At 38.0% G+C, this 14995-nt stretch overlaps 1 protein-coding gene across 1 annotated transcript in view; it reads left to right on the top strand.

The window, feature by feature from the left end:
- The window catches only part of LOC122064741 (tobamovirus multiplication protein 2A-like), a 16090-nt gene extending 1896 nt beyond the window's left edge, over positions 1–14194 (top strand). Inside the window, exons 3-7 of the mRNA XM_042628497.1 lie at positions 9721–9820; positions 10194–10274; positions 10358–10462; positions 13238–13447; positions 13906–14194. Of these exons, the coding sequence (XP_042484431.1) occupies positions 9721–9820; positions 10194–10274; positions 10358–10462; positions 13238–13447; positions 13906–14013 (604 nt within the window). The 3' untranslated portion in view covers positions 14014–14194. The remainder of the gene's footprint in view (positions 1–9720; positions 9821–10193; positions 10275–10357; positions 10463–13237; positions 13448–13905) is intronic.
- Positions 14195–14995: the final 801 nt, after the last annotated feature.

Genomic DNA, 14995 nt, shown 5'->3' with positions numbered 1-14995 from the left:
GGGGGGGAGGATTTTATATTAAGAACTATAGAATATTCATAGAAACTAATCAGTTACAGAGAAAGAAACAAATTTTACAAATATTATGAATGGATATCCTAAAAGATGGTAAAGTTGAGAAAGTATGAATTCTGGAGATGTGGACTGGTGGCTAGTCTATGTGGATTAGTGCAGATGGTCAGCTAACTGATCTCTTTAATTAGAAATCAGCTGGCTGGACAGTGGTTGTGGAGGTGGATGATTGATGATATAGGAGAAAGGAATCCGTAGGAGCATAATATAATGCACGTATGATGAAGCTAATTAGAAAACTGATGCAACCTCTAAATGACTGATTTATGTTACTGGAATCATTAAAACAGTAACAGATCTGATATTAATGATGAATGCATAGATTAGTGAAGGAAAAAGTATTACCTCTAGGGCATCCTACATGTAGAGGAAATCCATTACCTACTCCATGAATCTATTGTTGCAGTTTGATCCATAGCTCTTTAGTCAGGTTCAACACTAGATTTCACCACTGTAGTCTATTTCGTACTCCAAGTGATAAGATTATCACCAACAAATGTACATTAGCCAAGAGTAGACCTCCTATCATCCTCAGCACAATCCCAATCAGCATAAGAGTAATTAATAAGATTAACATATCTATGAAGTTTGCAAATAAGAAACTTTCTTGGAGCACCCTTAAGATACCATAAAATGTGAGATGTAACCTCCCAATGAACCTGCTTTGGTGTCTTCATGAGCTGGCTTATAACATCCATTGCAAATGATATGGCTGGCCTAATCATAGTCATATAGATAAGTTTACCAATCAACCTTCTATACTGATTCTTAGCCACAAACTCCTTACCATCACACGTCACTAGCTTTTGATGAGGATCCATGGGAGTATCAACTGGATTAGAGGCTAACTTAACAGTCTCAGACAGAATTTCAAGCACATATTTCTTCTGAGAAATATTAATACCCTTTTGATCCGAACAACCTCAATATCTAGAAATACTTCAGAGCACCTAAATCTTTCATCTGTAAGTGTTGCTATAAATAGACTTTGACATCTTCAATTCTAGACAAATCATTACTAAAAATGATAATGTCATCAATGTAAACCACCAAAAATATCACTCTAGAATTCTAATGATGAACAAGCACAGATTGATCAAAATAGCACAAGGTAAAACCACAACCAGTAATGATTTTACTGAACTTAACAAACCATGCTGTTGGCAACTGTTTCAAACCATAAATTTCCTTTTAAAGCCTGCACACTTCCCTTTCATCCTCCCACTGAGCAACATGCCTAGGAGGTTGCTCCATATAGATCTTCTCAAGAAAATCACTATATAGAAAACATTGTTAATGTCGACTATCGAGTTGATATTAGGGGTGGTTAACGTTAACAACTAAGGAGATAAGTACACAAATAGAGTAGTAATAAGATAAAATGTCTCAAAGTAGTCAACATCATATTTCTTAGTGTATTCCTTATTAGCCACCAAGCAGGATTTAAGCTGCTTAACAAATCCATCAGCTTTACACTTAATGGTATACACCCACAATGACACTTCATGAGATCATTTTTCTTAGTGTGTCCCTTAGCCACCAAGCGGGCTTTAAGCTACTCTACAAAACCATCAGCTTTACACTTAATGGTATATACCTACAATGACACTTAATGAGATCCTTACGTGGAAGTAAATCAACCAGAATCCTTGTTTGTCGACTAAACAAGGAATCTATTTCCACATCCATAGTTGACTTCTATCCAGGATGAGATAGTGCCTCTTGATAGGTTTTAGGGTACCAAATGAGCAGATAAAGACAAGGCAAAGCTATGAAGGGAAGATGGAAGATGTGAAATAGATCAAATTAATCAATGGGATAAGCAACCAACGGCTATTGAGTGCAAGAATGTATACCTTAGCAAACGGCGATTGGTAAGTCAGTAGTGGTGCTCTTGGTGGATGAAGGAGCAAGATCCACATAGAAAGAATCTGACTGTGCTGAGAGCAAGAATGGGGAGAATGCGGGAGTGATCTAATTGATCACCCATGCCCTTTATTTATAATAAGCAAAGTGGAGTCATAATAGGAGTACAAGTCATAACCCAAACAGGAGTCATAACCAGAACATTAGTATAGATTATAACCCAATTACAAATATACCCCCCATCCAGTTGCCCCACTCGAAATAGAGTCGGTGGAGGGGGGAAACCCCGATTGTGCCCCAGCGGCACACTTATCCTATGTTCTAATAGACTGTCTGGAGAGTGGTAGAGGAGTACCAATAACTGGTGTAGGTTGCTTCGGACGACACTGATACAATTGCAGTGGTGTGCATTGTGATGTAAGAGGTTCAACAAGAGGAACCATTGTAGGAACAAGAGAATTGACAGACTCAATTCCAAAACACGACCCTCAGCAGAGAAATATGGAGTACTTTCAAAGAAGGTAACATCAGCACTGATAAACTACTGTTGAATATCTGGGATTATAACATCGATACCCTTTTTGAGTGCTTGATTATCCAAAAAAGACACTTGATAGCTCGGGGTGAAAATTTATCAATACCACATCGTAAATTATGGACAAAACAAGTATAACCAAAAACTCGGGATGGCAAAGAATACAATGGAGAGTTAAGGGAAAAAATACAGACACAGGAATTGGTGTTAAAGAGCAAAGGAGGGCATTCAATTAATTAGGTAACTAGCGGTTAACATGGCACCCCTTTAAAAAGTCTTAAGAACATTGAAATGAATTAGTAAGGAGAAAGCAGTCTCTAGCAAAAGTAAAGTTTTCTATACAGCCACACCGTTCTATTAAGTGGTATAGGAACAACCATATGTAGAGCAAAAAAGATGAAATTCATGTTGAGTATACTCAATTTTTAAAACAAATACCAGGCTAAGTTTTTCTTCATTATAAAATTCTTTGAAGATGGACAAAAACGCAGAATATCTTTTGACATACACAACCAAGTCAAGCGAGAATGATTGTCCACAAAAGTAACAAAATAATAAAAACCAGACCGACTCTTGATGGGACACGGACAATGAATCAAAGAAAGAAAGACGGACTCCTACAAACAACACAGGATGGAAAAGAGGTATGATGATGCTTGCTGAGATCAAGCTACACTAAGTCGAGAAATGGACTTGCAATTAGGAAACATCTGTTGAAGCTTGGAGAGAGATATATGTCCTAACTCCTATCCGATAGTGCCAATGAAGAGGGGAAACATTGCTAGAAGTAGCTGAGGCAGCTGTAGAAGACAAAACATCATCAAGATAGTAGAGACCATCCTTCTCACTCCATCCACCCATCTTCTTCTTTGTCTAAAGATCCTGAAAGAAACAATAAGAAGTAAATAAATGTAACAAAACGATAGAGCTTTGGAAATTTAACTTACAGAGAGAAGCTTTAAAGGTAATTGAGGTACATGAAGAACAAATGACAAAGACAACAATGAAGTATGAGAAACTACACCATCGCCAGAAACATGGGTAGAAGACCCATTAGCAAGAATAACTTGAGATGGGTGACTAGTTTTATGGAAAGAAGAGAACATATTTGACTTACCAGTCATATGAAGGAAGCTCCATAATCAATAACACAAGAGGTAGGAGATGAAGAAGCAAGTAGTGCAACGATACCTCTATGGCTAGTGTAGCAGTGGATGAGGAGGAAGTGGGTGACTCAAGACATCATATCAAAACTTCCCTCACTCACCAAAGTATTGGAAAATTGTTGCACCCATTGAGGTCTGCCATACTTGACCTAGCACTCGTTGACAATATGGTTTGATTTTTCCACAGTGCGAACAGTGACACAAGGCTTGGTTGGTTTCTGTCCTTTACCTCCACTGGTACTATGTCCCCAACCTCCTCTTGAACCATTGCCTCTTTCAAAAATGTGTAGCCATGACCACAACTACCACTACCAGCAACATAGGTAGAGTTATCCTTAAAAGAGGAAGATGAGTCAGACTTAGTGAGAGAGGGAGACATAATCCGTTGGATATGACTAAAGGCTTCATTCATGGAAGGAACTCTTTCGCTTGCCAGAATTTGGCTTTTAATTGGATGCATATCCCAAATTTGAACTAGATATAAAATGTTCCACTTGAAACTCTGCACGTTGAGTGATGCTGAATTCCAACAAGAAGAGAAGAGGGGCCTGTTGTTTTGGGTTTGGTTTAGTTTATTGGGTCCAACTGAACCTATGGTTTAATTTTTGCTTAAGTTAGTCTTAATTTGAGTGCTCAATGGGTCATATGGGTAATGGGCTTAGATTTTTTGGGTTTTCTATAGTAATTGGCCAATCCTATAAAAGCCCAAATATTAGGGTTTGAATCCTATACGGGATTAAGTTGTTAGTTTATATATATATATATATATATATTAGAAGATTCGGAGGGGATTTGCATGGAGGATATTGAAAATATTAAATTTTCTTTCTAGAAGAGTTGCTAGTTGTTAGAGCTACTTATTTTTTTATACAACACATATTATAAATAAAGCAAAGGAGGCACAACCTCCAATGATATTGAGTGATTGAGAAACTTGGGTTTGCATCTTTGGGTAAAAGAGGTTATGTTGTTCCTTGGACTGGGGTGATGTAGCTCCAGCCCTTCTGGTGAAGCAGTATGTTGGGATTGGTGGTGATGCCCTTCCCGCAAGCCTAGTGGTGATTCTATGTCATATCCCTTTTATTTCTTTTTTCATTAAAAAAAAAAAAAAAGTGTTAGGAAATTCTATTGTCAATATTGGTTTGTCCCATATGTGATCCTATTGCAATTGATCACTCGTTGGCTTTACTGGTTTGAGATTGATTCTGTATTATTTAGAATCAGCGCTAAAGAGGGCTGCCAAGCAAAATTGAAGGTTGTTGCTGTTGTAACCCAGCAGTCACTGAGAGGAGGGTGAATTAGTGAGTCCAATTCCGATCCCTAAAAACCTATCCGATGTCTGGCCAAGAAAAACCTGATATACCTGTCCCTGTTTGCACACAGTCATATGCACACTCAGCCTCTCGTAGGCACTTCCAAGTGTGCACACCCATTCCACATTCCATGCATTTCAATATAAAATGCAAACAACAAGCACCCACAACATAGGGTTTTTACGAGGTTCGGCAATTTGCCTACATCCCCGGAGTAGTGCCTGTAAAGGCTTCGTACCTACTCAATATACTACTTTTGACTGCACCCACAGTCGGGAGCACCCACACCCAATTTTCTCAAGCCGAAGCTGAGATGGCACTCGTAGTGCCGGTACAATGTGTAGCACTCACTACACGAGAGCACCCACTCCCGGTGCTTAGCACCCACTAAGCACTTAATAAATAATACAGTAAATTTGGGCTTATATCAATGCCCTACAGTTAAGCCTTGCCTAACAAATACATCCACAACAAGCTAGCATGCTTACAGTTCATCCACAACTAACTTAGCATGTAAACATTCATCCACAACTAACCCTAACATACATACATATTATCATATATGCATATAATGTAAATTCTAGGGTTATAAAATCTCACAGCCTTTGTTTGTTGTTAGCAGAGTTGTCTCAGAGCATAGTCTCTACACACTGGAATCCTCAACTCCCCTCTAGAGTAGGAGACTTGAATCTTCAAGTAAGTTCAACATGGCCATGGCATCTCACAAGTCTTCTCCCTTGTCTTCTTGCACTTTAAAGCACAAATAGAAAAACCCTCTCTTCTTTTCTCTTTTCTCTTTTCTCTTGGCTTTTGATCAATGAAACATTAAGAACACTCAACTACCTTCTCAAGCCCACTTTAATGGAGTAAAGACACCTTCCATCAAGCAATAAACCTCATTCAATGATCACCCATCAAGAGGGAAACTTCTCATACCAAAACCATAGCCTTCCTTCACTTAAAACTCATTTTTCTTGCTTTCATAGTGTAGGGCTTGAAAAAACGAAGAAGTAGCAACTTGATTCATCCAAATCCGAGTTAAAATGAGGGAGATATGACCATTTGAAGTTGGAGCAATGAGATAGCCTAAATGGAATCTTCGTAGGAGTGGCGTAGGCTATGCCGGCGGCGTGTGCAACAGGGGCGAAATCTGACCATAGATCTCATCTAAAAGATCTTATAGTCTAAGCCGTCTGATTAAACCAACGGACAATAGATCTAAACCATTAGATTTGAATCTTACAAAGTCAAAGATGACGTCATTATGATGTACGCGCTGACATTGTCAGACACGTTGTCGATCACCGATTGGCTAGTGTAGCGAGTTTCATGGTATGCTATCGGCTAACTTTAATAAAGCTCCATCGATCTTGACCGTTAGATCGGAATCGATCTGATATGATTGCCTCAGATCAAGATATGAAGAATCTCTTTATAGATTCTATGCACATGTGCTACACACAATCAAGACTCAATATGGTGAGGCGCCACACCATGATGTCTGATGCACTTCACCAATGAGGATCTTTGCGTAGGAATCTTAACCGTCTTGTCAGTGCCTAAGTTAGCAGCCGTTAGATGAGAATAAGGCCTACGTGGCTTCATCTGAACCCTCCATTGTACAACCCTATACTCTCTTTTATTACAATCAAGCCCTTGCCTCCATATATTTTAGTGCTTAAAGACCCTCTGCAACTCAGACCTTTAAAATCTTGAAATTACACAAAAGCCCTTCAAATTTCAAAATAAATTCCGAAAAATCCACCCAACACCGAGAGCAACTGATGAATTTTCGGTTTGGATTTTCGAACCGGTTTCACGGAAATACTTATAACTTTTTCATATGATATCCGATCGAGATGAAACGAAGTGCGTTGGAACCGTGACTGGATGCTCTACGACTTTTCAGAAGATCCGATCATCTAACTCAGCAATGTAAAAATACCAAAATGCCCCTAGACTTTTCCAATGACGCATCTTTCTCATACGGAATCGAAATGCGATGAAATCAGAACCGTTGGAATGATTGGATTTTTGTCATATCGTTACATGGAGAACACTTCCTTTAGAAAAAATTTCTTCAGTGCCAAAATTTTCCTCGACTACCACAAATGCCATAACTTCTTCATACGGTATCGAAATGCGACGAAATCAAATGCATTGGACTAAGTAAATTACAATCTATCTTTTTCATGAAGAAACGATTTTCCAAAAATGTCATTTTCATTACCGAAATGTCCCTGAGCATAAATAGGCTAATTTTGCCTGTTTTGACCCAGAAACCCGTACCACCTACTAAGGATGTATCAAACCACTCCATGCATACCAAGCGGCTCTGTTATCTCATCGGTGACACTGGACACTACCATATCATTTTCATCCACGTCACCCAAATTGGCCACGTCATCACCGCCATGTGGCCGGGTTGCCAACAAGGACAACCATAAAACAACAGTTGCATTCTACTTCCAAATGAAGGTTGATCAAGAGGATCTGATTCAGCATCACTATAAAACCTGTGGATTTTTTTTTCCAAGATAGGAGATTTGTCTAATTCACTTCTCTTTTTGTTTAAGTCACTTCCCTTTTTCTTTGTGAGTTTCGGGAAGATCCCCATTCATAGGATTAAAAGGTCCAAATGATCAACTCTGCAATCAGTTGTTAGAATCAATAGGTCTTCAAATCGTTCATTTGAATAAATTGAAACCCTTCTTATTGGCTGATCATGATACTTTTCCAAAAATCAAAATTGTTGATCAATGGAGGAGCAATATCACCATTTTTGTTCAATAAGATACCAAGTAGTATTCACCCAAGTTAGTGGTGATGGGCTGATAGGCATTAAGTTCTTCGTGCATGCTCTTATCGGAACTGTAGTACTCTCCCATGGACTTCTCTCCTTGCTTGAAAGAGAGTTTTCTCATAGAGATTATGCACATGACTAAGATATGTTTTTATTATGGGAGAAGCTTTCTTTTAGATCATCCCTAACACCTTTAGCTGTAGTATGACATTCGCAAGAAGAGATTGATATCTATACTAATCTACAACCACACAAGAAAAATATTATTCTCACACGTTGACTCATAATCTTTAGTCTCCAGGGGGATGTTCTAAAATCAAATGCTTCAATTTTCCTTTTGCATTGATGTATACTTGTAGCCTGTGTCCACAGAAGATAGTTGGATGCACCATTGAGCTTAATAGCAGTAATTTGGGTTTTCATGGAGTCCACAAAATGTTTTCAATCACTTGTTGAATAAAAAATATGACTGCGGCGCCAAAACAATCACAATAGTAGCAAGGATTAAAGTATCGGTATCGATTGTTGTATTGGTCGGTTAAATTTAAGATACATATCGGTAGGTATCATATCGTATCGGAGATACGCTGAGATACGTTGAAGATCAAGGATAAAAGTATCGGTATCAGTCACCGTATCGGTCGGCTATATTTAAGATACATATTGGAGGAATATTGTATCATATCGGAGATACTTTAAACCATGATTATAGCAGGACACAAGTATAGATCAGAATGGAAGAAGTCCAGGAACTTAAAATCCAGAACTTTGCTTGACTCCAAAACTTGGTTGAGTGTAGTACTTCGATGGTGGAACAATTGCTCAAATACCCAAGGCAGTCCAGTGGTTAGATTCTGAACTGGGGTTACTGTTCAGAATTAGAAACTTGCGAGGCAGAAATTTAGAAGTTTGATAGCCACCAATCAGCATATCTGTTGATGGCACAAATCTGCTTGAAGGTAGGGTTTGGGTAAAGTAAGATATACTTCACATAACATAGAAATCCAAGGGCTAGATTATGTGATACAGCAAGCACCTGTTCTGATCCAGAAAACCCCAAACAGAGCAACCACAAGGTGTGAAAATCCCAAAACAAAGAACATCAATATAATAACAGTACATGATCAATCTTTATTCCTGCAAGGTTTTGATTTTTGATAACTCAGAAAATGGCAGTATAATAGTAAGGAATAATCTGAAGTAACAGGGTATAACTTAGGTGCAAGTTAGGATATGATGGTGGTGTCTTGTCATACTTGGAGAGAAGACACCATTAGCAGAGTATAAATCTTCATGCGCAGTGTATCAATGTGCCCCATGGAAATATCAATCTTCATCATCATAAGAAACCCTATTTTTTCAGATTCTATGAACTAGGGTTTCACAGGAAAAAAAAACAGCATTGCTTGTTGTACACCGCAATAGAGGGAAACCCTAATGGGACTCTCAAAACAAGAAAGAGGATAGGAGCTACTGATTTTGTTTAATGCTCTGATACCATGGGAAAGTTTCAGTTCTAAAACAACCAGCAGTACTAGCAAGAAGGAGAAGGAAAATAAGGAAACAAGAGAGAAAAGAAGAAATAAAGAGAGAACAATGGCTACTGATTGCAGACAACAGACAATAGTCAGTTACTTCAGTCGGTAGCAGTAACTTGTATTTATAATGATAAAACTATGTTAATTACAAGTATACCCTTGTACTTATGTACTCATGCGAATGTACACAAGTAAGTAAAAGCTATTCTAAAAATACTGAAATACCCTCACTGCGGTACATAATTCTTTTCATGTAAAATAGTAATCTTTCAGTTTCTGGATCCCTCTGAATGTCAGGTAATCTGAAATTTATCATGGCATATATCTTGAGGCCACTAAATTATTAAATTTATTTGGTTGTTAAACAATAGAACTCATGTGCACCCTTTTCAGTATGCTAGCTAATATGGCTTGAGATACTTTGCAGGTTTATATACTTATTCATTGGTGTTGGAGCTATTCTCTTCGTCATATCTTGTTTTGGTTGCATTGGAACAGTAAGCAGGAATGGGTGCTGCCTAAGTTGTGTATCCTAGTTCCTTGAGTAATCTTTTTCTTTTCTTCTCCCTTAATTAACATTAACCATCCATCTTATTTTTAATTTCAGCATGTGGTGACTGTAATTTATTTTATTTTAATTTTTTGCTAACTTTATTTTTCTAGAGTCATTTGAACAAGATTGGGATTTTACTAGGGTTGATCATTTTTTTGTGACCAAACTTGAATTTTGTTATCTAAGATCTGTAGTTTATTTTGTTTGTAGAGATTTTTGTCTTCTCAAAATATTGACATGTTCATCAGTTGCGTTGCCATAATCTTTATTATATAACATTATTCTTTTAAATCTTGATAACATGTACAAGTTAGTCTAGTCGTGATGGATTCCTTAAACAAAGGCAGTATTCTTTGTTGGTGGTCTTGTTGATCTTAGCCGAGCTGGGGTTTGCTGCTTTTATATTCTTTGACAAGAGCTGGAAAGATGTAAGTTTTATTATGTCAAGGAATTTCTTATTTGCCTGGTTTTTATACTTACTTTTCTGGTTGCCAAAAATGCCCCTTTTCAGGCACTTCCAACTGACAAAACTGGTGACTTTGATATGATCTATGATTTCCTTAAAGAGCACTGGAAAATCGCAAAATGGGTTGCTTTGGGAGCTGTTATATTGGAGGTGAGAATAAGTAATGTATTTTTCCTTTGTTAAAACTTTAGTGTACTATGTTCTCTTCTGTTGAAGTGGGCAGTTATACGGTGGAGTGAGACCTGCATTTCATCCTTCCTTTGAGAAGAAATACTGATCTATTTATGTAGGGAAAAATGTCGTACTTTTTCTTGTGTTTGTCTTTTTATACATTTAATGTGGACAATATGTGAGATTGTGCAACTCTAGAACAAACTGCACTTTCTTCTTCTTTTTTTTCTTTTGCTATAGCTGCTGCTGAACTTGATTGGTTATCTGTGAATACTTGAAGAATTAAAAGGACAAGAGGGAATCCTGAATCCTTTTCATCCTATTACATTGCAAATTGAATAAGATATTTGCTCTTCAACATGTTCAATGGATCACAGCCATATTGAGAAGCATTTTATCATTTTATATTCTCTCCAAAGCAATTGTTGAATTGATGTGCCAAAGAAGTGTAGCACTGGTAAAAGATATAATTCATCCACTGGTTAAAAAGAGAATTGATCAAACCCTTTCCCAGATCAGCCTCTTATCATGCTTATGAAGATATACAATTGTTGGGGGGGGGGTGGTCTCTCATTCATACAAAGGAGACTTTGTAAACTACCCAACAAGATGAATCTTCCCAAGAAACCTACTACAGTTTCTTTCAGATCATCATTATAAGTAAGGCCAACAGTCCAGAAAATTTGTTGAAATCCTTTGCCTGGCCAAATTGATTTGGAAGGAGATTTGAGTTGGGTGGTCTGGATTCCAGATACCTACATTACATGGATTTTTTTTTTCTACTCATGTCAACTTTTTATTTTTATTTTTTAAGATAAAACTTTTCAACTAGGAGATGTCAAGTGGAACTGTGTGATTATTATTAGAAAAAGAAATGGGGAATGAAGAGATGAAGCAAACAGAATATTGGGCTGTGTTTTGTATGCATTTTCAGAATAGATTTTTGGTCTAGGACACATTTTGAAACCCGATTGTTCTCTATTTTCTCACTTCAGAATGTATTCCGAAAATATATACCAAACATAGCCTTAATGTTTACTGTTACTTCATACGTGTTTTTTTATTATTTTTTATGAACAAATTCAAGCAGCTAGGTTGGATAACAAAGCCCTTGCAATTTTGATGTATAAGCATATCCTCTCTCAATTTCTCTTCCACTGAGGTGGTCATATGGGAAAAACTTGTGTATCTCCACTGCCTTAGTAAATCTCTTATCTTACAAATAACCTCCTGGTTGAATATCCAGCTGAACCGCACACTTTGTGGCTGCATCTTTTGGGCCTCCTTATTTTCCTTTCAAATTCTAAAGATTTAGTTGCAAAGTAAAGTTGATAACTAGATCTGGAATGATATAGAGTTGTTATACAATCATGTTAGATAATGTTTACTAAAATTTTCCTTTTAGTTTTGATTTAATTTCACTTCCTTTGCCTTTATTTCCGTTGCAACGAGATGGAGCCTTCTTGTATTTTCATTAATAAAGATGAGCATTTATGATATACACATATGATGTATTACATTGCGTTGCAGTGTATTCTTATGTATTGTATCCTGTATGCAATATGAATTTTTTTAGGGAAAGGAAATACATCAAATCTGTGTGTAGTTTGAACCCAAGACTATCTGCTTGATAAGTAAGTAAGCAAACCAACTAAGCTAAATCTAAATCATATGAGAAAAGTAACAAATGTGCCCAGACCATACAACAAGTGGGCTTGGACCTGAGTATGTGGCTCAAAGCAAGATCTGGGCTTGGCACATCCTGGCACAAAGGCCCTTATATTCAGTGCTAGGCCTGGCCCGACCCTGTCCCATTCAACAAATTACCACCCCGAAGTTTGACTCAGATGGTTGTAACAAAATTTAATAAGAATGAGACGGCCCAAATGGCGAGCCTGTGGCACAACGGTTAAGTTGCACTGTTGCAACATGTTGGTCACAGGTTCAAACCTTGGAAACAGCCTCTTCTGCGAAGCAGGGGGTAAGGCTGCATTCACTTTGCCCCTTCCAGACCCTGCAGTAGCGGGAGCCTCGTACACCGGGTTGCTTATATATATATATTTATTTATTTATATATTTAAGTGGGAAAACAATAGAGAAACCTGCACTTGATTTGACATGAATACATGAGAAGGTGAGGATTATACTCGTGTGGCCACTGCAAATTGACAGCAAAAATTTAATCAGTTATCAATGAAGTAGAGCTCAATTCAGAACAGTTCATTGTTAGAAGAACTACCTAAAGCTTGGAAGGGACATTTTGACATTTGGACAATGGGACCCAATCACATCTTACCAGACTGGATTCTGGCACTGGCATCGGCCAGCCCATGTATGAACAAGAATTAATTTTATTTCCCCAGCTAGCTATATAGACACCTTTCCATGCTTTGTATCTGGTGTATTCAATTAATTTCCTCTGCGTATTGGATGGTGGCTGTATTTATCATGCCCTTCTCAGACCATCCAAGAGCTAGTACTAAGGCAAGAATGTATTACCTCCATAATCATTCTAGTTACCTGTTTCCTGATTGTCGTACTGTTCTTCTGAATCTGATCATTTGTAGAACCGGCTTATCTATCTTTATTTATTTTTTTAATAATTTCAAATGTCATGAGTTGTTGTCATGTCCCATGGATAACTTTATCATTTCAGCATACATGACATGCTTGGTCACATTCTATCATTGATATATTATGTGTGTGAGTGCTTGCTGCTTCAATTGCTGAAGTTGGGTACCTGTCGAAGTGCAGGCACTGGTGTTCTTGTTAGCGCTGATTGTAAGGGCTGCAAACAGGCCAGCAGACTATGACAGTGATGATGAATACCTTGGCCCTAGATCTGGAGCCCGGCAACCATTGATAAACAGGCAAGGAGTTCCAGCAACAGGAGTGCCTGTGGGTCCCGCCCTTGATTCACGTCCAAGCAGGAATGATGCCTGGAGCACAAGGATGAGGGAAAAGGTGCAGTCCAACTTGGTTGAATTTTTGTTTTCCTTTCAGAAATTTGAACAACTACATTTAGAGGGTAAACATCATGTTACATCATGGAGAGCAGGGTCCAACATCTGGTGTTGTCCGACCTAATGCTAGTAAACCAAAGTTAGCCAGGTTCCTTGTGATTACATCCCACTACGGAATTTCTCCGTGAAAATAGAATGCTGAAGATTGAACGTTGGTTATTATAGCAGATTAATCTTAGGAGTGCCAAGCTTCCGCCTCAACCATCACCCCCACCTAAAAAATGAAAAAAGAAAAAAGTAGAACCCCACCTCCCGTATTGGCACCAAATATATGATATGGACTTGAAAGCATAATGCAATTCTTCCATATGGGTGCCTAGTATTCCTTTGGTTATAATTAGGGTTACTTTACTCCTTTTTTAACACTTGTTTTTCTGTTTTCTGTATTTCCATGACCAGTATGGGCTTGATACGGCGGAGTTCACATACAACCCGAATGAGTCAAACAGGTACCCACAAACAGCCGCACAGCCGGCAGAGGAAAGAAGTCGTTGCACCATAATGTAATTTAATCATCTGGTGTTGCTTAATCCTAGAAGGGTGGTTTCCCTGAAAACAGATTTTGCTGGACATTGGTGTGCACTACTTTGAAGTTGTAAAAGAGTCATTTTTCCCGCTTTTTTCTGGCTTGTGTTGTACAAACATTTTTTCAGGAGTTCTTTTGGTCCACTGGTAACTTTCAGAGAAATGCTTCTCATTAGCTCTATCATCTGACAAGGCAAATTGACTGCATTGCTCATGAAATACTCCCAGCATGATGCCACCATTACTTACTGTGTTGTTTAGACCACCATACGCGTATTGACCAACACTATCCAATTCAATTGGAATGTGGTTCATCCGGAGCTTGGCGTCAAGAAGGAAAGGTAGAAACAATCAATTATAATCTTGTAAAACATATTGAGGATTGAACACAATTAGGGCATGGCCATACTGGTACTTGTGTTGCTGCTATTAGTGATAAGATGTGGAATCCATGGCCCTTCACTCATCCCAATGGTCTATGCCGGGAGAGTTCAAGCTCATTGACCACATCACAAATTCATCGTTTCTTGTGATACATGTTGTACTGCAGTGCTTTTATATAATCTGCTTTAAACATTTGAATCAAACTGATGAACCAAGGGAGATTTTATGGACTTATTAAAGAGAACATGTCAATATATTTTTGTGGTAACTTGGATGAGGCTGAAAATTTGTAGGCAGGTAGACCTGGAAGTTCCTTGGCTCACATGTCAAAGTATAAGCCAATTGCCTATGAAATGGCCATAGAAATCCTCAATCTTTATATTTAACATGTCTCCATGATATTGCTACTCCAACAAGTAGAAAAATATAACATGAGGTAGACTTCCTCGTATATCTACACCCAGCGTAATCTGAATCTAAGTATTCAATCAACATGTTGTCTAGACAAAGCCCTCCTTCTGAAGCTAGGTTGGTGTTTCATTACAAAGGAAAATTCAATGTGGACTTAAATTCTTAAAAG

The sequence above is a fragment of the Macadamia integrifolia genome, unplaced genomic scaffold, assembly GCF_013358625.1.
Source record: "Macadamia integrifolia cultivar HAES 741 unplaced genomic scaffold, SCU_Mint_v3 scaffold1745, whole genome shotgun sequence".
Classification (NCBI taxonomy): domain Eukaryota; kingdom Viridiplantae; phylum Streptophyta; class Magnoliopsida; order Proteales; family Proteaceae; genus Macadamia; species Macadamia integrifolia.
This window is presented reverse-complemented; position numbering and strand designations above follow the sequence as displayed.